The sequence below is a fragment of the Oncorhynchus tshawytscha genome, linkage group LG09 (genome assembly GCF_018296145.1).
Source record: "Oncorhynchus tshawytscha isolate Ot180627B linkage group LG09, Otsh_v2.0, whole genome shotgun sequence".
Classification (NCBI taxonomy): Eukaryota; Metazoa; Chordata; class Actinopteri; order Salmoniformes; family Salmonidae; genus Oncorhynchus; species Oncorhynchus tshawytscha.
The window spans coordinates 66916033-66942460 of NC_056437.1; the positions used below are offsets into that span (position 1 = coordinate 66916033).

A 26428-nucleotide genomic window follows, 5' to 3' on the forward strand; every position below is an offset into this window, starting at 1 on the left:
GCCAGCGGCTATGGAACCCTGACCTGTTCACCGGACGTGCTACCTTGTCCCTGACCTACTGTTTTCGACTCTCTCTCGCTCTCTCCCGCACCTGCTGTCTCGACCTCTCAATGATCGGCTATGAAAAGCCAACTGACATTTACTCCTGAGGTACTGACCTGTTGCACCCTCTACAACCACTATGATTATTATTTTACCCTGCTGGTCATCTATGAATGTTTGAACATCTTGAAGAACAATCTGGCCTTAAAATGGCCATGTACTCTTATAATCTCCACCCGGGACACAGCCAGAAGAGGACTGGCCACCCCTCATAGCCTGGTTCCGCTCTAGGTTACTTCCTAGGTTCCTGCCTTTCTAGGGAGTTTTTTCTAACCACCTTCTACATCTGCATTGCTTGTTGTTTGGGGTTTTAGGCTGGGTTTCTGTATAGCACTTTCTGACATCTGCTGGTGTAAAAAGGGCTTTATAAATACATTTGATTGATTGAATTAAGAGATTAGGAAGATTTGACTTAAGTGGAAGTTAGGATTCTACCCATAGTTATTAACTTTAGGAGCTGTTGGTTTCTAAAAAGACGTACTCCACTGCTATAAAGAGCACTACTGTAACTCAATGGTTAGGGTCTGACAGGGAGGGCGGGTAGCCAAGTCATTCACTTTGGGAGCTGTTGCTTTTTTAATTACAACTGTTTTGGTATTAATGTCATAGCATAGGACTTTGAGCTCCTTGGTGAGGTTTTCGTAAAACTATGGGACTCGTTTACGAAGCAGCACACACAACTTTCAAGCATAAATCTCTAATGGATGCAAAATATGTTAGGTCTACCTATAGTTTGAAAATGAACAAATGAAAAAGGTAATCTTAAAGCCATATCCAAAATCATGCAAGATGCTTGTCTTTTCCAGTGCTTTCAGAAAGACTTCTACAGTACACTGTTATAGTACATGCACACATGTTAATTAATTAACAATAAATGATGTATTTATTCTAGGAGTCGAGGTCTACTCGGGTCAGTTGTGAGATTTGGCATGATGAACTAGGCTATAAGGCACTTGAGGCATGGTAGTGACCAATCAGAAACAAAGTCCCAGTTCACAGGCCAATCACTTCACTGAAATGTAATAGACAGGCCAACCAGATCACTGTTGACATACAGATCCCACCCTGTATTTAGGTCTAGTAAATGCAGCAAAATAAAGGTGAGTCCAACATATTTCTGAAATGAAAAAGTAAATGGAAGAAAAAATAACACAACCGATCCCTGTTTTCAACTTGTCCTCTTTGGTTAAAAAAAATAAAACATAAACAGGAGCCCATGTACTATACATCCTGTTGCTGCAAGGATGCAAAGAAAGGGGGCTAAAATGTTTTAAAAAATGACAAAAAAAAACCCATGGTGGTTCTTAATCTTCAGCATTTCTCTCCATCAATCCTCCATCGTCAATCCCATCCCCTTCCTCTCCACCCATTCCCCTCTCATAGTTCGTCCCGTGTGGCTGTGCTGTCCAGTTGTGACTGGAGTACATCAGAGTTCTGGGCCTCGCTGCTGATCTCCGCCTGCTCCTGGGTCTTCCCCGAGCGGGCCCGGTCCCAGTCCGTACGGACCTTCTCGTTGTCCCACACCACGGAGGTCTCTGTGTCGCTGATGTAGCCTGCGTCTCCTGTGTAGTGAGTGGGAAATACTAGCAGAGGCTCGGCCGAGAAGGCCTTCAGGTCTCGCACCTCAAACTGCTCCATGTAGTCCGAGCTGGAGAGAGAGGCATGAGAGAGGAGAGATAAAGATGTCAAGGGAAACATTGAAAAGAGAACTAGGTGAAAAGGGGTGAATCTCAAGTCTTTTCTCAAGTGTCTTCTCTCCTCGCTGCCTCCTTAAACCGTGAAGGGGGGGGGGGGTGAGGGGAGCTTCGGAAGAGAATATCTTTCTCCTCTGATGCTCCCTTCGTTTGCTGCACTTTGAAAAGGAGGCGAGAAGACTCGAGGAATCCGGGAAAATACTTTTGAGATTTACCCAAAGAGACAGGCGACAGAAAGACAAAGAGAGAAAGCATGCGACAGAGAGGGGTAAAACTTACACAGGGTGCTTATTGAACATGACAGGGAGGAACTCATCTACGGGTAATATCCTCTTCAACGGCTCTGCCCTCAGCAGCTTCTGGGCTCCTTGTAATGACATCATATAGCCCAGTGTCCAATAGGAGTAGTCGGCCTCCACCAGGTTGTGTATATTGGGCACAGACTTCTCAGGGCGGTCCACCTGCATCCTCTTCCTGCCGATATAACTGGGAGGAAGAACAGTTGTTGAAGAAAGTTTACACCACATGGGAAGGGTAGACAGTAAGTGCTGAGTCAGCAAGCTAGAACAGGGGTTCTTAACTCTTTTAAAAGGACTTCTAACATTACAATTAACACTTAAGAACTAACCAAATACTGTATCATGTGTCTGAGGGATCGGCCAGCGACATCCCAGGGACCAATTCCGGTCCCCGGACCAGAGGTTGAGAATCACTGACCTATAATAGAGGATATCCAGTGTGTATAGTGGATGATGCACAGTCTATGGGACACCAGTTTTGCCCCTGGCTCTCCACTTCAGTCATCAGAACACAACAGTAATTGAATGTATCTCTATGAGTGGAACAGTGTATGGAACACTCACATCAGGTCCCAGTCTAGACCCTGGCTCTCCACTTCACTCATCAGGTTCATCAGGCGTCGCTTGAAGAAGACCTCGAAACGCAGATCGTCCTCGATCACCAGGGAACTCTTTAGACCCCGCTCTGCGATCTGAACACACACAGAGATAAAACCGTGACCGTCACATTCAGAGGACGCAAAGAAACGTATGTACACTCTATCTATACCTGTGTGGCAGTCAGAGGTGTGTTCCAGGATTGGGCTCAATTCAGAATTTTGGAATTGACTCCATATTCAACTCATGAGTTTAATCAAATTAAAATAAATATTGAAACCAAAACATACAATATACTTGAAGTGAAGCCGCTCAACAACTACACCACACCAGTCATCCAACAGACTCCCATTCAGAGCGACACACAGAAGTATCCAGGGTCAATGCCCTGCTCAAGGGCATGTCGACATGTCTCCCACAAGGCCAAAAACGGGGACCCGAACCCTCTAAGATCCCCCACAGTTCCCCAATAGCTGCCCCTCAACCATCTGAGACCCCTTCCACAGTCCCCGCCCCCAAGAAAAAAAAAAAAAAAATTTAATTAATTCCACCCCCTCCCAAAAGAACCCCCAATGCACCAACAACCAAGAAACTTAACTAAAGAGAAAAAAATAAAAAGACAAAGGAAAACAACAATGCAAAAAAGAAAGGACATCAAGGACAACTAAAATCACAACAGCAAGGCCAACTCTATATGTTTGAGTGCATGTCTGGCACTATTTACATGTGTGTGTGTCCGTGTGTATTTGAATGAGTGTGTGTATATGCATGTCCACAAACACCTGCAAGGCATCAGCCTCAGGCAAACCTAGTTCTCGAAAGAAAAGCTATTTTTTGGCCATTAAAATAACATAAAATTGATCAGAAATACAGTGTAGACATTGCTAATGACTATTGTAGCTAGAGACAGCAGGCGCACAGAGGCCCATTATCAGCAAACACCACTCTTGCTTTCCAATGGCACGTTGTGTAAGCTAATCCAAGTTTATCATTTTAAAAGGCGAATTGATCATTAGAAAACCCTTTTGCAATTATGTTAGCACAGCTGAAAACTGTTGTGCTGATTGAAGAAGAAATAAAACTGTCCTTCTTTAGACTAATTGAGTATCTGGAGCATCAGCATTTTGGGGTTCGATTACAGGCTCAAAATGGCCAGAAACAAATAACTTTCTTCTGAAACTCGTCAGTCTATTCTAGTTCTCAGAAATGAAGGCTATTCCATGGGAGAAATTGCCAAGAAACTGAAGATCTGGTACTACTCCCTTCACAGAACAGCGCAAACTGGTCCTAAACAGAATAGAAAGAGGAGTGGGAGGCCCCAGTGCATAACTGAGCAAGAGGACAAGTACATTAGAGTGTCTAGTTTGAGAAACAGACGCCTCACAAGTCCTCAACTGGCAGCTTCATTAAATAGTACCCGCAAAACACCAGTCTCAACGTCAACAGTGAAGAGGCGACTCGGGATGCTGGCCTTCTAGGCAGAGTTCCTCTGTCCAGTGTCTGTGTTCTTTTGCCCATCTTCATATATATATATTTTTTGGCCAGTCTGAGATATGGCTTTTGATCCCGGAGTCACCTCTTCACTTTTGAATGGTGATGTATATCTTCAATTATGCTGTGATGTTTAACGTACAATTTCAATCGATCTAATCAAATAGAATCCACAGATTGCATGTTGAAGATAAATACTTTTACTAAGAGTATTAGTATATTAGTAATTGACTGACCCAGTCTCTCCAGATCCCCTAACAGTACTATTTCTAGGGTCAATTTAAGATCAATGTTATGCGTTTTCAGCCATTCCTGAACCTGATACCAGAAATGGGCTCCCTGAGGGCAATACCAAAATAAATGGTCTATTGATTCTGTATCCTCACAACAAAATCTGCAGAGCGCTGATGATTTTATGCCCCAAATATTCAACATTTTGTTGTTGGCAAGAATTCTATATAATAATTTCAGCTGAAAAGCACGAAGTCTTGAATATTGCTTCGTTTTATATATCAACTCATAGACCCTGTACCATTAAATCGGTACATAAAAAATCTCTTCCCAACTATTTTTGCAATCTGTATAGCACAGTTGTCAACATCCTGGTCCTCAAATGAAACAGGTATAATTTCCTATTTATGCTATTTTCCTCTGCCAGTTTTGATCCTTTATGTAATACAGACCAGTTGCCTTCCTCCTCCCGCTGCCACCTGCCTCCTCCATTTTTGGGGTAATGCTGTAATCAGTTGGTTGTACTCTTGAATTGAGCAGACCTTCCTGTACAATTCTGATAACATAACTCTACCATTCCAATTTACAATATAATTTAAGAACAAAATACCCTTTTCAAACATCTTTCCCATGAATACAGGTATTTTATCAACCAGCACATTTGAGTTCAGCCATAATATTCGTTCTATCTTTTCTTGGGGGATGACATTGAAATTGCAGCCAGCTCTGCAATGCTTGTTTGAAAAAGATAGATACTTTCTGCACAAAGGCAAAAAGGCCATTTTTAAACAATGGATGAGCTTTTCTTAGTAATCTACTTTAAAACCATTTAGGGTTCAAGTAATACTTTTGAACTAGTGAAGCTTTTAGAGAGGTTTAGTGCTTTTTATTTAATAATCTCAACCCACCCAAATCATATTCATTATATAGATAGGTATGCTTTATTTTGTCTGGTTCAGCGTCCCAGTTAAAGCAAAATATATTTTGCTCATATGATTTGAAAAACGAATCATCAGGAGTAGGCAGTGCCATAAGTGAGTAAACTGAGATATGACTAAAGAGTTAACCAGGGCAATTTTTTTCTATAAATAGACAGGTATTTACCTCTCCATGGTTTCAGGATCTTATCTATTTTTACAAGTTTTCTATTGAAATTCCTTGTGGAGAGCTTATTCATATATTTTGTGATATGAATACCAAGTATCTGTACTTTACCGGCAGACCATTTTATAGGTACACCGCAGGGTAATGTAAAATTTTTATTTTTTTTAAAAGATCCAATAGGTAACATTATACACTTAGGCTTTAGTCCAGAGAGTCCAGACAAGTTACCTAGATCTTCAATGAGACATTGCATGGATTTAGCTTGCGGACTTAATATAAAACGAGTCATCGGCATACATAGACACATTTGTTTTAAGCCTGAGATTTCTAATATTCTAATGTTGTTATTGGATCAGATTTTAATAGCTATCATTTCGATTGCCATAACGAATAGATATGGTGACAGCGGACACCCTTGTTTAACTCCTCTTGACAATTCAAAACTCTGAGAAGTAGCCGTTATTTACTATTTTACACCTGGGGTTGCTATACATTACTTTTACCCATTTTATAAAGAGAGTCACCAAAATTGAAAATATAAATAAAATCCAGTCTTACTTTATCAAATGCCTTTTCATACTCTGCTATAAATACCAGGCCTGGCTTCATGATGTTCTATTATTTCTAGTAGTTGTCGTATAATTATCTCCAATGTATCATCCATGTAAAAAACCTGTCTGATCAGGATGAACAATACCTGGTAAAACCTTTTTAATTCTGAGTGCTATGCATTTCGCTAGTATTTTTGCATCACTACATTGAAGTGTAAGGCACCTCCAGTTTTTTTTTACTGGATCTTTATTTGCCATTTGGGTCTTGTTTTAATAATAGTGAAATCAGACCTTCCTGCTGAGTACCTGACAGACTACCATTTCTATATGAGTAGTTAAAACAATCTAACAATGGAGCTTTTAGTATATAAAAAAAGGCTTGATATACCTCTACAGGTATGCCATCAAGCCCTGGGGGTTTTCCAGACTGAAAAAAAATAATAGCCTCAAAAAGTTCTTCCTCTGTAATTTGACCTTCGCACTGATCTTTCTGTACATTTGTTAATTTCCATTTTTTTTATTATTTGGAAAGAATTCCTTACCATAATCTTCATTCAGTGGCAGAGGATGAGACGGAAATGAGAACATCTGCTTAAAATATTTAGCTTCCTCTTTTAAAATATAATTTGGAGAATTATAGATGACTGATGACTCTGTCTTCAGTAACGAGTTTCTGCAAATTATTTTTGTTTGCATTCCTGTGTTGGAGATTCAGGAAGAATTTTGTGCATTTTTCTCTATTATATTATCAAAGTAGTATGGATTATCCTTATTCGGACCATATAGATTAATGAGCCAAATCTGTTTTTCAACCACTTTCATATTCAAAAAGATCCACCAGCCTTGCGAATCACCCCTGACTATTTGCACATTCAGATATACATTTTTGTTAATTAATATCATCACACCTTTTGAGTTCCTTTGTCCATGACAGAGAATTATTTCACCACCCCATTCCTTTTTCCAAGCAACTTCATCCAAGGATGTAGAGTGAGTTTCCTGTAAACAGTATATCTTATATTCCTTTTCTTTTTAGAAAAGACTGATCTTTTTTATAATCTGCTAAACCGTTACAATTATAACTGGCTATATTTATTTCATCACTTACCATAACTAGATACTATTCTCAGTGTAAATTGACCATAATTAGTGCTTGTAAAGTTACTGCTATCAGAGGTATTATGACGGTCAAAATTAGAGCTTTCAAATGTCTGATATTTAGAATTCAAGAAATGGATTCTAGCAATATTTGTTTTATTCTGTTGCCTGTTTGCCTGTGAGCCAATGCCACATATGTTAAAAAATGGACATAAGATATTGTGTGTAGTAAATCTGAGTAGGTTGATGTGTATGCTATTGAATGTGATTTAGTGAGTGTGTACGATGTCTGTATAAGAGTAAGACTATAATGTGTGTTGTCCAAATAAATAATAACCCTGCCAATTTGCATGATCGAGTGTCTATGTGTGTAACATGTGGTGTGTATAGCCTTAATATTCATGATGATAATTGTAATCCATATCGTATCACCATCATAGTTGCATCATAATTACCTTTAACATCATTGAAAAACACATCCCAGCATGAGTTGAATTTTGAATTGAATAGGCCACACCCCACAGGATGTTGAATTTGAGTGAAGTATAATTTAATTCAAAGAAATCATAGAACATGAGAGTTTCATTGAATCTGCCAGGTCATACTTCCAGATACCAAAGACTATATCACTAGAATTGCCAGTGATATTTCCACCAACCATTTAATTTCTTTGGCTTATTTTTGAAGGCCTCAGGGTCAACTTGAGGGTTAAACTACCACATTCTGGGAAATATTGTATTTTCCCCAAATTGAACAAAGTTTCAGTGATTAATGAAATATAACTTATTCGCATACAGGCCAATGTTGTTTTTTAAAATGTTATTCGCATACATGTTTTGTTTTCCTTGGCCATTCATTTCAAGCGTTTATCCTGCACGGATATCACGACGTGTTTGATGTGCAAGATGTACTGTAGAATAGAAGAGGCATTTGAATTTAATTTAATTTAATTCTATTTCATTTCATTCAAATTTGAATTGCAATTCTGTATCTGGTTTACTACTACAATTCAAATTCAATTGAAGTAAAATTCAATTCAAGAATTTGAGGCATTCTCAATAATATTATGAATTGAGCCCAACCCTTATGTATTCATTAGGAGAGCACACTGAAGCAACACTTTTTTGTTAACAAATAATGAAAATCTGTGTTCTTATTGGACAAGTTCAGGTACTACCTCCCCTGTTTCACACCATTTCTAAAAATGTTCTCCCTACTGAACACTAGCCTGGCCTGCAGCTGCAGGGCTCACCTCTTTCCAGATGTTGTAGTGTGAGAGGAAGCAGCCCAGCTCTCCCTTAGTGAGGGGCCTGCCGTGATACGGATCACTGTAGCCTGGTAGCATGTGGATCCCCAGGGCATTGATCTCACTGATGTTCATCGCTCTGAGGGGGAGAGAGGGAGGGGCGGGAGAGGGGGGGTGAGAGAGAAAGAGACAGAGATAGAGAGAGAAATAACAGGGTCATTTTGAGCGCTTGAAGACTTAGCGACATGACATTATAAACAGTGGGGCAACTTTTGCTGTGTGTTATGATGTCCCATCACTGAGTCTACCTTTAATGGTACATGAAGTGTATGACGTGCAGAGAGAGGAGTACCTTCAAAAAGGGGTCAACTTACTTGCCGTCTACCGCTTGAATGACCTTGCAGGCAATCTCTTGCTCGTACAGAGTCCTCAGCATGCGATCCCGCCGGTCGGTCCGTTTCTTTAGGTTGATCATGAACACCTGCACACACGCAATACATGGGCCTTACTGTACGGTAGTGAGTCAATACATGCAATACCACATGGCACCCACAGAGGGAGACATTTAGAGCTGAAGGGTGCAAAAGAGACATTCTGAATTCTAGTGATACATGCTAAATAGACAGCTACCCTTAAACACTCAGAAAACAATTGGATAGGTGTATGAAATGTGGTGACATTTCAACCGAGCCTACCAGAAGACATGGTGAAGCAATTGCCTTATTGCTTAATGCCATTAGATCCTTACACATCTTCAGGAGTGCCTAGGGCAGAGGTGTCAAACTCATTCCATGGAGGGCCGAGTGTCTGCAGGTTTTTGACATTTACTTTCGATTGTGTCCAATTAAGAGCTAGACAACCACTCAAGGGGCGTTCTTAACTAATCAGTGACCTTAATTGATCAATCAAGTACAAGGGAGGAGTGAAAACCTGCAGACACTCAACCTCCATAGAAAGAGTTTAACAATGTGGGCATAGGAGCTAGGGGGTCAATAAGGAACTCAGAAAGCATATTCTGAGCTGGCTCATATCCCACCTCATCAAAGCCCAGTTTATCTTGTATCTTTATGGGGGCCGGGATGTACTCCGAGGGCAGCACATGAGGGTTCCGCACTAACGTGAGAAAGGAGAAAAATTATAGGAATGATAAACAACTCACAATCTGACCAGTAACATTAGTTAGAGAAGAACGAAAAGCTCCAACTTCCAGCTGTGTTCCGATATCCACACTGGCCTACCACTTAGAATGAGGATTGATGTATTGAGCATCCATCCTAAGTGGTAACCCAGTGAGACGTCAAAAAGACCTCATTTCAACCAGTTTTGTCCAATTCGGATGCTAGTATGGACATTAGAGCTGACCTTTTGACCTGTGACAATATGACATAACACTCACCATTGACCTCCAACAAGGAATGTAGGAAGCTGTCTGCTTCGTCTGTCAGGGAGTTGTGGGCTCGCAGTGGCACGGGGAAATACCCATAAGTCTCTCTGTTACATAGGAACATCTGCACATCTGTGGAAGACGGAGGAAGAGTAGTGTAGAGGGAGAAGAGACGTTTGTTATTAACAACAAGGTTAATACAAACATTTACACATTGCTTTGCTATGGCTATTCACAGTTCAAGTCTCACTGTAGATGAGGTTCTTTGTGTCACGCCTGAAAATATCTACCTTCAAAATATGACACTTATGTATTTATGCAAAAGTATAATTAAGATATCTTACACAAAGCATACACTATGTCTGTGGATAGAATTAGAAAAAACACACTCAAACTCACCACTGTCTGTTAAACCCACAGGAATTTTGCTCATAAAAAATAATTTAAAAAACACGTGCAGAACGTGATTTCTGATCCTTAGATTTGAGAAAGAAGTCCCCTGAGGGACGGGACAGGGGTGGGGCAGGGGTAAAATCTACGTAGTCGTAGCCTCCGCCTATTCACAAAGTGCCTGCGGGAGGCGGAGAGCTGATCTAGAATCAGGTCCTCCCTGTCCATATAATCTTATTCATTACTGTTGCTGAAAACTCGGATCTAAAAGGTAGGCCTACCTGCCCTGTGAACAGAAAAAAAGCAGTAGGTCTACCTGCCCTGTGAACAGAATAACAGCAGTAGGTCTACCTGTCCTGTGAACAGAATAACAGCAGTAGGCCTACCTGCCATGTGAACAGAATAACAGCAGCAGGCCTACCTGCCATGTGAACAGAATAACAGCAGCAGGCCTACCTGCCATGTGAACAGAATAACAGCAGCAGGCCTACCTGCCATGTGAACAGAATAACAGCAGCAGGCCTACCTGCCATGTGAACAGAATAACAGCAGCAGGCCTACCTGCCATGTGAACAGAATAACCACAGCATGCCTACCTGCCATATAAAACAGAATAACCACAGCAGGCCTACCTGCCATATAAAACAGAATAACCACAGCATGCCTACCTGCCATGTGAACAGAATAACCACAGCATGCCTACCTGCCATATAAAACAGAATAACCACAGCCGGCTCACCTGCCATGTGAACAGAATAACCACAAGCAGGCCTACCTGCCATGTGAACACAATAACCACAGCATGCCTACCTGCCATGTGAACAGAATAACAGCAGCAGGCCTACCTGCCATGTGAACAGAATAACCACAGCAGGCCACCTGCCATGTGACCAGAATAATCCACAGCAGGCCTACCTGCCATGTGAACAGAATAACCACAGTATGCCTACCTGCCATGTGAACAGAATAACCACAGCAGGCCACCTGCCATGTAAACAGAATAACCACAGCAGGCCCACCTGCCATGTGAACAGATTAACCACAGCAGGCCCAAATGCCATTTGAGTGTAGAGGTCAAACACAATGTGTACCAAATCATTATCATGCTGTATTGTATGTGAAAGCTACTAAACAGGATACACGAGAGAGAACACGTTAACAGTACCTGCCATGCGAGCCGAGAAGGCGAAGACAATGATGTCATCGAAGGCCCAGCTGTAGTCTGGGTGAGGGGGGTGGAAGGCCAGCTGGCGTGACGCCTCCTTCCTCAAGTCAATCAGGAAGGTGGAGTGCACCATGGGAACCGCAAAGCATCCTTTACGCACCTGCTTTCTCATAGGGATGTATGCCGGGGTGCGCTTATAGTAACCCTGGAGGAGGACGAGGGAGAACTGTTTAGAATACGATGAGCACTTCTAAGCGCTTCAATCAAGGTGATTGTGCTCTCACTTTAATGCATGATCGCATGCAAAGTATCTGGGGAGGACACGACCGCACGCCTGCACACAAGCACACACACCCACACACACACACATAGTAGCATACCTGGGAGGTCATGCCACACCAGAAGTTGGAGTAAGCTGCACGGGACTCTAACATGGGAGCTACGATCGTCTTCTTCTCCTTGATGAGCTTCCACAGTACATTAGGATTGGTCAATAGGTTATCACAGTCCGCTACCTAGACAGGGGAGAGTGGAAGAGGGTGTGAGTGTGTGTGTGTGTGTGTGTGTGTGTGTGTGTGTGTGTGTGTGTGTGTGTGTGTGTGTGTGTGTGTGTGTGTGTGTGTGTGTGTGTGTGTGTGTGTGAGAGAGATTTTGATAGAAGGGGAGAGGGAACAGTGAGACACTTAATCCACTTCACGCTTTAAACATCACTCTGCAATGTCAATCCTCTCTTGTGACACTTTGAACAATGGATGTCATTGTAGCCTAAGTCCAGCCACCAGAATCAGTGTTAGAATGAAGAGGCAGTATTGGCCACAGACCTGGGTTCAAAGAGTATTTGTTTTAATTCATAAACTTTAGCTGCTCTATTTTAACCCAGCTTTAATTGCACAACATTACTGAAGACAAAAGGCACATTTCAAGAACAAAACTTCCTCATCTGTGCTTTCACTCCGTCCCATGATTATACCCTGCGAGTCCTGGACAACGTGTTCATGCTTTGGAGTGCAAGAATAGAACTCAAAGCTGTCATATTTAAGATTCAGCCAGGTTTGTTACAGAATGGTACATAGTAACACCAAGCCAGATTAATTGGTTTCCTCTAAACCAGAAGTGAGACAGGAAAACCTGACTCCTGGTGTTCTCTTACTGCGTTATTGTTCTTGTAAGGAGAACTCTGCGCCTCCGTAAAATAGGACGGTCGTCATGGAGAAAGACTTGACAGCGTCTCAAATGGCACCCTATTCCCTACATATTGACCCTGGTCAAAAGCAGTGCACACTGCGTCCCAAATGGCACCCTATTCCCTACACACTGTTGATCTGTAAAAGAGGTTAGGGTCGTCATGGAGACTGGAGAAAGAAGTACCATGAAGTAGTCTGCCCACATGTCTCTTGCGGAATCCAGTGCTGCCTGCCGTAGCTTCATCACGTGTGCATAGCGGAGGTTGGTCCACTGCTTCGGGCTGTCTGCATCCTGGTACTCTCTGAGTGACAAACATAAACAAACAGGACATTCAGTACATCCTCTCGGTGACACTTTACATTAAGGTTCCTTTCTGTAACATTTTACATTCAGACTCCTCTCCGTAACACTTTACATTAAGGTTCCTTTCTGTAACATTTTACATTCAGACTCCTCTCCGTAACACTTTACATTAAGGTTCCTTTCTGTAACATTTTACATTCAGACTCCTCTCCGTAACACTTTACATTAAGGTTCCTTTCTGTAACATTTTACATTCAGACTCCTCTCCGTAACACTTTACATTAAGGTTCCTTTCTGTAACTTTTTACATTCAGACTCCTCTCCGTAACACTTTACATTAAGGTTCCTTTCTGTAACATTTTACATTCAGACTCCTCTCCGTAACACTTTACATTAAGGTTCCTTTCTGTAACATTTTACATTCAGGCACCTCTCCGTAACACTTTACATTAAGGTGCCTCTCGGTGACACTTTACATGCAGGCGCCTCTCCGTAACACTTTACATTAAGGTTCCTTTCTGTAACATTTTACATTCAGACTCCTCTCCGTAACACTTTACATTAAGGTTCCTTTCTGTAACATTTTACATTCAGACTCCTCTCCGTAACACTTTACATTAAGGTTCCTTTCTGTAACATTTTACATTCAGACTCCTCTCCGTAACACTTTACATTAAGGTGCCTCTCGGTGACACTTTACATGCAGGCGCCTCTCAGTAACACTTTACATTAAGGTGCCTCTCCGTAACACTTTACATTAAGTTGCCTCTCCGGTGACACTTTACATTAAGGTGACACTTTACATTAAGGTGCCTCTCCGTAACACTTTACATTAAGGTGCCTCTCCGGTGACACTTTACATTAAGGTGCCTCTTCGGTGACACTGTACATTAAGGTGCCTCTCCGGTGACACTGTACATTAAGGTGCCTCTCCATAACACTTTACATTAAGGTGCCTCTCCGGTGACACTGTACATTAAGGTGTCTTTAAGGAGGATGTTAAGGGTTTATACGTAGTTTGTAGATAGTTCATTATGAGTTAATATTTAGTTTATAACTCACATATTAACCATCTATAAATGTAATGTAATGTGTTACCTCTCCTGTATAAATGAGACAGATAGATACAGAAACACACACAGTTTATAAAGTGAACATGAGAGGAACTCACGTGGGCTCCTCCTGCGGCCTCCACTCCACATAGTGGTACAGTTTTTGGACCTTGACGAGCCAGTCACGCAGGATGGCTGTAGTGTTGTCCACATTGTGATCCGTCGCAACCCTGTACAACACAGAGACAGAGGCACATTATTATTTTTTTCCTTTTCTGGTCAACAGTGTAAGGGTAATAAGCACATAGACACATACACAGACGTTTATAGGAGACGTGGCATTGGAAGTAGACCTGAGTAAAGTAGAGACAGTGAATGTGAAAGAGCATATCAGATGACAGTACTTCAGTGTTCACTTCAATGGCCTATTTTCAAGAGCGATGGGATACTGACTCCAGCATTGAATTCCATACAAGCATGTCTTACACCCATACCAAAGAGGCTCTAATATCCATCACCCATCCATGCGGGTTACTAAAAAGCAGAAAATAGACTAAATAAGCAAGAAGGCTGGGGAAGTGAAACTTTATGGTTATTAGCTACTGAAAAGGACTGTGTGTGTGTGTGTGTGTGTTTGAGAGTTATTGTGTCAGACTGACAGTTTGCGTGCCTGATTCCATTCTGCGGCGGTACCAACTCAAACCACATCTTTCTGTCTATGTGAACAGGAACAGGGGATCCTGTTACAATCAGTCGAGCCGATATATCCGCCTATATTGGCCTTTTCTAGTCTTGTTCCACCGCTGCAACTCCCATACGGACTCGGGAGAGTCGAAGGTGCGTCCTCCGAAAACACGACACTGCCACGCCGCACTGCTTCTTGACACACTGCTCGCTTAACCCGGAAGCCAGCCGCACCGATGTGTCGGAGGAAACACCGCACAGCTGGATGCGCCCGGTCGCCACAAGGAGTCACTAGAGCGCTATGCGACAAGGACATCCCAGCCGGCCAAACCCTCCCCTAACCCGGACGACACTGGGCCAATCCGGAGTCCGCTTTAGACGGACCAATATAACATGCGCACTAGCACTCAGCGCACACAGAGAGCAGCGCGAGAAGCGACGACTTCATCAAGTCATCCAAAAATATGTCAGACATGGGATAAATATAAAATGGTAATATCTTCGCCTGTGAGTGATGAAAAACAATTGGCCGCAGCAAAAATTATTTGAATAAGTCAATGGATGTTTTGTGCACAAAGGCGATGACTAAAGTGTCTTACTAGGAATTTTCTAATCTGACTTCTCTATGTGGAAATCTCTGTATGGAAATCGTCTTTTTGGGCCGGGGCATCAGTTAAACTGCAGTACCGATGCAAAACTGTAGGAGCAGTCAAAACCGTGCTTCGAGATCAGAACCCTGAAGTTAACACAGGCTTAGGAGATAATATACGTTTTGTTCTATGAAATAATATTAGTCAGTTAACATGACCTTTTATGAAATATAAAGCCTAGTGTCCTTTTTTATTAAAAAAATCACAAAAAGTGACATTAGCTGATGAAAATGGTCTCAGAGAGCAAAACGTATCAGATCTCCTAAGCCTGTGTTTACCAAAGGCCTATCCCCAAAAAACGACAAAAAGGAGCTAATAGCAAATGTGGCTAGCTACTTACATGCACTATTTTCGGCAACGAGCCATCTGACTTGCTGAGTAACGTTAGCTATTTACTGGTTTTCTGATCTGACCAGCTGCAATCGTATCCGTGTATTGACTTGCATAGTTTTTCCTACCTTGGCTCTCCTTGTTAGATATTATGCACATGTATGGCTTGGTAGCAAATGTCATCACAATAAACAGCACCAAGTGGTGCACTACATCAAATCAAATTTGGGTCATATACACGTGTTTAGCAGATGTTATTGCGGGTTAGCAAAATGCTTGTGCTTCTAGCTCCGACTGTCATGATCGTCGTATGAGTGAGACCAAGGCGCAGAGTGGTATGAGTACATTCTCTTTATTAAAAGAATAAACACCGAACAAACCAACAAAAAATAACAAACGAACCATGAACCTATACAATATAGTGCTGACAGGCAACTACACATAGTCAAGATCCCACACCAGAAAGTGGGGAAAAAGGCCTGCCTAAATATGATCCCCAATCAGAGACAACGATAAACAGCTGTCGCTGATTGGGAACCATATCATGCCAACATAGACATACAAAACCCCTAGACATACAAAACCCCTAGACATACAAAACCCCTAGACATACAAAAACCTAGATGACCCACCCTAGTCACACCCTGACCTAACCAAAATATATCGAAAACAGAGATATCGAAGTTCATGGCGTGACATCGACAGTGCAGTATATCTAACAAGTAATATCTAAGTTTCACAACAAATGCTCAAAAACACGTAAATATAAGTAAGGAATGGATTAAATATATACACTGCTCAAAAAAATAAAGGGAACACTTAAACAACACAATGTAACTCCAAGTCAATCACACTTCTGTGAAATCAAACTGTCCACTTAGGAAGCAACACTGATTGACAATAAATTTCACATGCTGTTGTGCAAATGGAATAGACAACATGTGGAAATTATCGGCAATTAGCAAGACACCCCCAATAAAGGAGTGGTTCTGCAGGTGGTGACCACAGACCACTTCTCAGTTCCTATGCTTCCTGGCTGATGTTTTGGTCACTTTTGAATGCTGGCGGTGCTTTCACTCTAGTGGTAGCATGAGACTGAGTCTACAACCCACACAAGTGGCTCAGGTAGTGCAGCTCATCCAGGATGGGACATCAATGCGAGCTGTGGCAAGAAGGTTTGCTGTGTCTGTCAGCGTAGTGTCCAGAGCATGGAGGCGCTACCAAGAGACCGGCCAGTACATCAGGAGACGTGGAGGAGGCCGTAGGAGGGCAACAGCCCAGCAGCAGGACCGCTACCTCCGCCTTTGTGCAAGGAGGAGCACTGCCAGAGCCCTGCAAAATGACCTCCAGCAGGCCACAAATGTGCATGTGTCTGCTCAAACGGTCAGAAACAGACTCCATGAGGGTGGTATGTGAGCCCGACGTCCACAGATGGGGGTTGTGCTTACAGCCCAACGCCGTGCAGGACGTTTGGCATTTGCCAGAGAACACCAAGATTGGCAAATTTGCCACTGGCGCCCTGTGCTCTTCACAGATGAAAGCAGGTTCACACTGAGCACATGTGACAGACATGACAGAGTCTGGAGACGCCGTGGAGAACGTTCTGCTGCCTGCAACATCCTCCAGCATGACCGGTTTTGCGGTGGGTCAGTCATGGTGTGGGGTGGCATTTCTTTGGGGGGCCGCACAGCCCTCCATGTGCCCGCCAGAGGTAGCCTGACTGCCATTAGGTACCGAGATGAGATCCTCAGACCCCTTGTGAGACCATATGCTGGTGCGGTTGGCCTGGGTTCCTCCTAATGCAAGACAATGCTAGACCTCATGTGGCTGGAGTGTGTCAGCAGTTCCTGCAAGAGGAAGGCATTGATGCTATGGACTGACCCGCCCATTCCCCAGACCTGAATCCAATTGAGCACATCTGGGACATCATGTCTCGCTCCATCCACCAACGTCACGTTGCACCACAGACTGTCCAGGAGTTGGCGGATGCTTTAGTCCAGGTCTGGGAGGAGATCCCTCAGGAGACCATCCGCCACCTCATCGGGAGCATGCCCAGGCGTTGTAGGGAGGTCATACAGGCACGTGGAGGCCACACACACTACTGAGCCTCATTTTGACTTATTTTAAGGACATTACATCAAAGTTGGATCAGCCTGTAGTGTGGTTTTCCACTTTAATGGCCTTGAGATAGAAACTGTTATTTATTTAGCCTCCTGAGGTTAGAGGCGCTGTTGCGCCTTCTTCACCACACTGTCTGTATGGGTGGACCATTTCAGTTTGTCAGTGATGTATACGCTAAGGAACTTGAAGTTTTCCACCTTCTCCACTGCTGTCCCGTCGATGTGGATAGGGGGGGTGCTCCCTCTGCTGTTTCCTGAAGTCCACGATCATCTCCTTAGTTTTGTTAATGTTGAGTGAGAGGTTATTTTCCTGGCACCACACTCCCAGAGCCCTCACCTTCTCCCTGTATGCTGTCTCATCATTGTTGGTAATCAAGCCTACTACTGTTGTGTCATCTGCAAACTTGATGATTGAGTTGGAGGCGTGCTTGGCCACACAGTCATGGGTGAACTGGGAGTACAGGAGGGGGCTGAGCACGCACCCTTGTGGGGCTCCTGTGTTGAGGATCAGCGAAGAGGAGGTTGTTTCCTACCTTCACTAACTGGGGTGAACCGTTGACTAGTCTCTCAAATCACTTCATGATGACAGAGGTGAGTGATAGTCATTTAGTTCAATAACCTTTGCTTTCTTAGGTACAGGGACAAAAAGTATGTGGACAGGCTTGTGCGGCTGCTCGGCCATGGAACCCATTTCATGAAGCTCCCATACGAAAAGTTATTGTGTTGACGTTGCTTCCAGAGGCAGTGTGGAACTCGGTAGTGAGCTTGTGTGGCTTACCACTTTGCGGCTGAGCCATTGTTGCTCCTAGACGTTTCCACTTCACAATAACAGCACTTACAGTTGACCGGGGCAGCTCTAGCAGGGCAGATATTTGATGAACTGACTTGTTGGAAAGGTGCCATCCTATGACGGTTCCACGTTGAAAGTGCGGGCCATTCTACTACCAATGTTTGTCTATTGAGATTGCATGCCTGTGTGATCGGGTGTAGCTGAAATAGCTGAATCCACTCATTTGAAATGGTGTCCCCATACTTTTGAACATGTAGTGTATGAGCGATGGCGAGAGATATGAGGAGATGTGAAAGGGAGCGGAGTTACAGCCTCGCTCTATCAAATCGTAGCAGTAGGATCAAGTTACAACCCGCTCATTTCTTAACACATAGCTGAAATAGCCAATTGAGTTGTTTGGAATTTCATCCTGGCAGCCTAGTTGTTTAGAGATGCCTCCTGACAGCTGAAAAAAACTCATGGAAAATGACAACAAAAAAATACTAGTTTCATAAGCATGATCACAGATCATGACTTAACATTAGATCCATTTGTATTGAATAGATGTTATTTGATATTCTCAAACTAACAGCAGTGTCTATAATGATGTCCTTCCATACAGGCGTGACACACTGGAGTGATGCTCCAATGCAAACGTTGATCAGTAGCAGGGATGGACAAAAATTACTAAATACAATTACATCATACAGATACGAAATACCATAAAGATCAATGTATCAAAATAAACTAAAACATGTTTTTATTTTGTAACGCATGTAATTAAAATACATATGTTTTTTGTATTTTAAAATAAAAAAATACATTTGCAAGTAGCTGGCCCGAACAGCAACAACATTCTCAGTAACAGTTACAAAAATGTTTCTTGCTATGACTGTAATATGTTGTTGTTTATCTACCTTAGTTGGGCAAGTCACTCTGGATAAGAGTGTCTGCTAAATGACCGAAATGTATATGTCAACAGAACATGCCAAAATGGACTGCAAAGCACACTAGGTTTATTATTGGCCTTGTTTCGGAGCGGAGCTCATTAGAATAATACTCAGCATGCTTTGCAATTGTTCATTTTTACATTGACATTTTAGTCATTTAGTAGACGCTCTTATCCAGAGCGACTTACAAATAGTACATTCATCTTAAGATACAGTGCATTTGGAAAGTATTCAGACCCCTTAACTTTTTCCACATTTTGTTACGTCTTATTCTAAAATGGATTAAGTTGTTTTTCCCCCTCATCTATCTATACACAATACCCCATAATGACAAAACAAAAACAGGTTTTTAGAAATGTTAACAAATGTATAAAAAAAAACAACTGAAATATGACATCTACATAAGTATTCAGACACTTTACTCAGTACTTTGTTGAAGCACCTTTGGCAGCAATTACAGCCTTGAGTCTTCTTGGGTATGATGCTACAAGCTTGGCAAACCTGTATTTGGGGAATTTCCCCCATTGTTCGCTGCAGATCCTCTCAAGCTATGTCAGGTTGGATGTTGAGCATCGCTGCACAGCTATTTTCAGGTCTCTCCAGAGATGTTTGATCGGCATCAAGTCCGGCCTCTGGCTGGGCCACTCAAGGACATTCAGAGTCTTGTCCAGAAGCCCCTTTTGCGTTGTCTTAGCAAAGGGTACTTATGTAAATTTGACTTATTTTCAATAAATTAGCAACAATTTCTGTTTTGTCATTATGGGGTATTGTGTGTAGATTGTTTAGGGGGAAAAAAAATCATAGAATCCATTTTAGAATTGGGCTGTATGTAACAAAATGTTGAAAAACTCAAGGGGTCTGAATACTTACCGAATGCAGGTGAGACAACAACATATCACAATTGTATCAAGTACTATTTCCTTCAACAAACAATACATATACTTTTAGTTAATTTATCAGACGCTCTAATCACACCATACTGTATCAGACTTCTGATACCAATGATGGGTGAAAGGGGGGGGCCACAAGATGTGAGCCGCTATAAAACATTTTTATAGAAAAGTATTTTGTATTTTTAAAATACACTGGAGTGTAGTTCAGCTCAATGTAATTCCAATGACAAAATACTCAGAAGTAATTATTTCAAAAACATGTAACAGAAATTCTGCCCATCTCTGATCTAATATAGGCTAATATAAGTCCCAAATGGAAGACAAACAGATGTTGTTCCCTGTAGCACCATAGATACACACCACTGAACCGCCAAAACAAGCTCAATTTTTGTATCCTTTATTTAACTAGGCAAGTCAGTTAAGAACAAAATCTTATTTACAATGACGGCCTACCGGGGAACAGTGGGTTAACTGCCTTGTTCACCTACCTGCCGACACCCTCCTCAATAACTCAATCAATGCATCACACCCTTATTGAATATGCAATCACCTGTATTGTGAGTAGGCCTATGCCATCTTCATTTACCCAGTTTATCAAGAGATTTACCATTAAAATAACATTATGTTGTTACGTAGGTAGATTACATTTACCTTTGGTAAAAACGGTGTGATGTAAAAATTGATATATATATATGTATATTGATGAATATACACAGCTGTTGCTGCGAAATTATATTAATGATATTGCATATCGGCCATCGGCCTCCTTGACCCCCAAAAATCGGTATTGGCCCTAAAAAAATCCATATCGGTCATTCTCTAGTTACAACACCCATCACTCCTCCTGAGCCCTAGGCCCCATCAAGAGACAACCCCTATCCCATATCTCCTCTAGAAATGTAGATCTGAGAGGATTGGCTAGGTAGGCTATTATGTAAGCAGAGGGCAAGGAGGAGCTAACTATCTTCATGTTTATTCTGCTGGCCTTCCTATCAAATTCTTCCAGATCAGTGCCTGCTAGGGGCCGTTTCTGGATGGGGCCCAAGGGAGGAGCTACTCCCCATATTGCTTAGCCTTAACCTATCCAAATCATGCAGAATAGTGCCTAGGAGTTATTTCTAGGCAGGCAACAGAGTCAGAGTGCTGGTCTGGCCTAAACCAGCTTGTAATTCTCCAGTCCTGATGGCAGGCAGCCAAAGTAGGTTCTATCTTCTCAGTGTGGAGTGCTGGAGTGCTGATGTTACACTGGTCTGTGAGAACATGGCAGCTCCTTGCTAAGTTTGTTCTCTTCTGTCTCCTCACTTTAGCCGTCCAAGACATACCTACATACTCATCTAACCGATTTCACATACAGGACTCTCAAAGCCTTGTGTACAGTCGAAATCCGCTCCTCCTGTGCTCTCCAGAAACCGTATGCAGGGGTATCCTACACTGTCATTCTGCCCAAGCCATTGGTTGTGTAGGTCCAGATAGGCCTATGTTTCAACTCCAATAATGACAATTTACATTCATTTTGGATCTGAGGCATATAGCTGGATTTATACAAAAATGGTCTGGAGCTGGGAACTGGACTTCTCAACATAAGCTGACAAAACATTGATATAACAGTAAGATATCCTTAAGCCTATTATGGAAATCCAAGTGCAAAACTGTTTGTTACTGTAAGGCCGTGTTTATAACATAGCTTCATGTTTACGACAGTACATGGACCATGTTTTTAACATAGGAAACTGTTTGGAAAAAGCACAGGTGTGACTTAATAGGCTTACAAACACATCTAAACAAAATGCCTCGTTTTGGTATAACATTGAATACATTTAAGAAAAAAATGTTTTTATACACAAACAGTAACACATTTACTGTCAATTGGAGTATAGCCTAAGCCCACACATCTACCACAGTTAGGCTAGTATATTCAAGGACTAGAGTCTAGCCGTAACGCCGTGGTATATTGTGACCTCACTACACTGTGGCCCATTCATGGAGGTAGGCCTAAAGTAGGTGAGTGAAGATCATTTTAGAGCATTCCAATCCTCTCCAGCCCAGCCAAGCAGACAGCTTGGGGCTCAGAGCCTCATACCCTGTTTGAGCATGTTGTTTGGGTGTAAATGGTGAACCCCATCCCCTCCTCCTCCTTCCCCAGAAACACAGCTGTTTCAAACGATCAACTCAACAGCAAGCTTCAAGTGGTATTTATGTATCCATTTGTGATGCCCTCCTTGATATGATCCTGCTGTTGTCACATGCTACACATGCACACGTGTGTGCACTTGCATCCATCTATCCAATGTTATCATGATGTTATAAGAGATATTATACTTTAGTCATCCACAATGACCTGGTGATGTAAAAGTCGAAAAAAAATACATTATCTTCCATATTCCTACAGATACCTCGCAACTAGGAGATTCCTTCAAAACAATTGGCTACAGTTACCGTGTAGGGCATTACATGGTTGGTTGACCAGGGCCATCTGGAACTGCCTGGTGGGGGAATTTAGGTGTGTGTGAAGGCTACCTGTGTCCTGCATAACATCAGGAGGATGGACACGAGTATCATGAGGGGACCTGCAGCTCTCTGCCGTGTGCCAGAGGAGAGGTCTGCTGCTCTGCAGGATGTTGCCAGGATGGGGGCCAACAATGCAGCAGGGGAGGCAATCCATGTGCGGGAGATCTTCACCTCCCACTTCTTCGAAGAGGGTGCTGTTCCCTGGTAACGCCATAGACTACTATGCACAACCAAAGGTGCTTTTAACAGCTATTCATATTTAAATAAGAGTATTCTTATTTTATTCTTATGTATTACTTAGCGTCGCTGCACAGCTATTTTCAGGTCTCTCCAGAGATGTTCGATAGGGTTCAAGTCCGAACTCTGGCTAGGCCACTCAAGGACATGGAGACTTGTCCCGAAACCACTCGTGTTGCCTTGGCTGTGTGCTTATGGTCATTCTCCTCTTGGAAGGTGAACCTTCGCCCAGTCTGAAATTCTGGGCGCTCTGGAGCAGGTTTTCATCAATGATTTCACTGTACTTTTCTCTGTTCATCTTTCCATCGATCCTTACTAGTCTCCCAGTCCATGCCTCTGAAAAACATCCCCACAGCATGATGCTGCCACACCCCTGCTTTATGGTAGGGATGGTGCCAGGTTTCCTCCAGAGCTGATGCTTGGCATTCAGTCCAAAGAGTTTGATCTTGGTTTCATCAGACCAGAGAATCTTGTTTGTCATGGTTTGTTTGTCACAAAGTGTTGAATCTAAACTAATGTTGTCAGCTACTCTAGTTTGAGAGGATTTCCAGTTGCTCTGGATAGTCCATTGTAATTATGGCAATGGACCACGCAGCCATCATACCACTCAGGAAGGAGACGCGTTGTCTCCTAGAGATTAACGTACTTTGGTGCAAAAAGTGAAAATCAATCCCAGAACAATAGCAAAGGACCTTGTGAAGATGCTGGAGGAAACAGGTACAAAGGTATCTATATCCACAGTAAAACAAATCCTATATCAGCATAACCTGAAAGGGCGCTCAGCAAGGAAGAAGCCACTGCTCCAAAACCGCCATAACAAATCCAGACTACAGTTTGCAACTGCACATGAGGACAAAGATGGTACTTTTTGGAGAAATGCCCTCTGGTCTGATGAAACAAAAATAGAACTGTTTGGCCATAATTACCATCGTTATGTTTGGAGGAAAAATGCCATAGGCTTGTTCATCTAGCAGACAAGATATGCTTATAAGATCTGTGCCATTATTTTATATGATTGAATTTTATATTAAGAAGAATATAATTGAAGTTACCTGAATAAAATAGAGTGGATGTGCGTATATGAAGTGGCTATGTTGAGTGTAAAATGGATCATTTGAAACATATTTAGAGTTATTTGGCAACTTTTGTTGTGAATGATACAAGCCTTAGAAATCAAAAGATAAACAGGTGGAAGCTTGCAAGCCGAAGAACACCATCCCACCCGTGAAGCACGGGGGTGGCAGCAGCATGTTGTGGGGTGCTTTGCTGCAGGAGGGACGGGTGCACTTCACAAAATATATGGCATCATGAGGTAGGAAAAATGATGTGGATATATTGAAGCAACATCTTATGACATCAGTCAGGAAGTTGAAGCTTGGTTGCAAAAGGGTCTTCCAAATGGACAATGACCCCAAGCATACTTCCAAAGTTGTGGCAAAATGGCTTAAGGACAACAAAGACAAGGTATTGGAGTGGCCATCACAAAGCCCTGACCTCAATCCTATAGAAAATCTGTGGACAGAACTGAAAAAGTGTTTGTGTGAGAAAGGAGGCCTACAAACCTGACTCAGTGACACCAGCTCTGTCAGGAGGAATTGGCCAAAATTCACCCAACTTATTGTGGGGAGCTTGTGGAAGGCTACCTGAAACGTTTGACCCAAGTTAAACAATTTAAAGGCAATGCTACCAAATACTAATTGAGTGTATGTAAACTTCTGACCCACTGGGAATGCGATGAAAGAAATAAAAGCTGAAATAAATCACTCTCATTCTTAAAATTACATTTCATATTCTTAAAATAACGTGGTGATCCTAACTGACCTAAGAGAGGGAATTTTTACTAGGATTAAATGTCAGGAATTGTGAAAAACTGAGTTTAAATGTGTATGTAAACTTCCAACTTCAACGGTATTCCTTTACTTAGATTGTCTGAATTAGGTAGTTGTTGTGGAATTGTTAGATTACTTGTTAGATATTGCTGCACGGTTAGAATTAGAAGCACAAGCATTTCGCTACACTAGCAATAACATCTGCTAACCATGTGTATGTGACCAATACAATTGGATTTGATTCATCAGTAGTAGCCTAAACATAGAAGTTCCAAGTCATTGTTTATTTTAAAAATGTTTCGCCTCAAAACAACATCAATACACTGTTTAGTAATAGGCTACACAGTAACTTATCTGACCTGGAGGTCAATACCAAGAAAAGCTCAAATTGACCTTCATCCCACCACCCACTCATTTAGACTGCTAAAATATAAAGATCCACAGTCCCCTCCCCGCTTTCATCATGTGGGACAGTCAAGAGATTTCCTGTGGCTATATTTCCTGTAGTCATCATCTCTGTTTAATAGCTGAACTAACAGATCAGTATTTAGCCTAGCCCTTAGGGCGACACATTCAGAAATCATTGGATAGTTTTCAGACAGAGGGGATATCCTCTCATTGGCGAAGGTGAGGAGAAATACAGTAGAAGACGGATTGACAGGGCTCAGCTAGTTACAGGCAGGGGGGCTCTATCCTTCCTGTGTTTCCAATGGGTGAATAAATACCACGTAGGCACTGGCTAGTAGTAGTGGCCTCTACTTCAACAGAAATGCCAAAAATCTGACCAATTCAATTGAACACTGCACCATGCAGTGCACTCTGGTGACGTTGCAGGAAAATGACTACCCCCCTTTTCCCCTAAATACTTTCACAGACTCACAACAAGGAAAGTCGCGCCCCCTCGCCTGGATTCATCTTTCCAGAACCTTTGTGATGATAGCTGTAATTCTGATCTAGCATATTATGTACATTATTGTACATTATGGTTGGTGCTAGGAAAGTTGCTTTTGACTGTCATCTAAACATACATAAAATTGACCAGTAACGAGGAATGACACTCTGCCCTTGTACATTACAGTTACGTTAGCTAACTAATATGCTAGCCACATCAATACCATCATAAAACAGAGACTATACATCACATTTAAACAGACACTTACCAAATTGCCACGCGGTCCTTGGGAAAATTCAGACGTTCGATATTTCCAAGGAAATAAGGCAGAGAATGTTCAGAGTTGCGGCAGACGAGGGCAATGAGGACCCGCGGGGCAAGAAGTGGAGATTCGGGGCTCCAGCGCTCTTCGGGGAAGTATCCTTGAGCTGGTCCGGAGAACAGTATCGTCAGGGCGGTGGACAGAAGGAAGTTGTACCCGTGCATCGCAAAGCACAGCAAATGGAGAAAAGCACGTTATAAACTAACAAATTAACACACTATGCAGAAAGAGCAAATATTTCACTGACTTGAAGCCCTTTCATGAAAATATGTCACCACCGACAAAAACGCAACACCTCAATTACAACGCTCAGCGATATTCAACCAGAGGATTAAAGGAGATGTCCCTCAAT

General features: G+C 42.3%; 1 protein-coding gene across 2 annotated transcripts; it reads right to left on the reverse strand.

Annotated features, from left to right (window-relative positions):
* Nucleotides 1–665: 665 nt before the first annotated feature.
* colgalt1a (collagen beta(1-O)galactosyltransferase 1a) lies at nt 666–26424 on the reverse strand. Of its 2 annotated transcripts, XR_006084142.1 has the most exons (13): nt 26023–26424; nt 14012–14122; nt 12721–12838; nt 11733–11867; nt 11353–11557; nt 9810–9929; nt 9450–9526; nt 8788–8894; nt 8420–8552; nt 2660–2787; nt 2425–2513; nt 2076–2282; nt 1609–1750 (listed from the first exon to the last, which is right to left on the reverse strand). XR_006084142.1 is itself a non-coding variant. In XM_024432809.2 (12 exons), the coding sequence occupies exons 1-12, from the start codon at nt 26238–26240 to the stop codon at nt 1480–1482; spliced, it is 1830 nt and encodes a 609-aa protein (XP_024288577.1). In that variant the 5' UTR covers nt 26241–26420; the 3' UTR covers nt 666–1479. The 2 variants fall into 2 exon arrangements, 1 of the variants encoding a protein (XP_024288577.1); XM_024432809.2 differs by lacking the exon at nt 2425–2513 and having other exon boundaries at nt 666–1750; nt 26023–26420.
* Between the last annotated feature and the right edge of the window lie 4 nt (nt 26425–26428).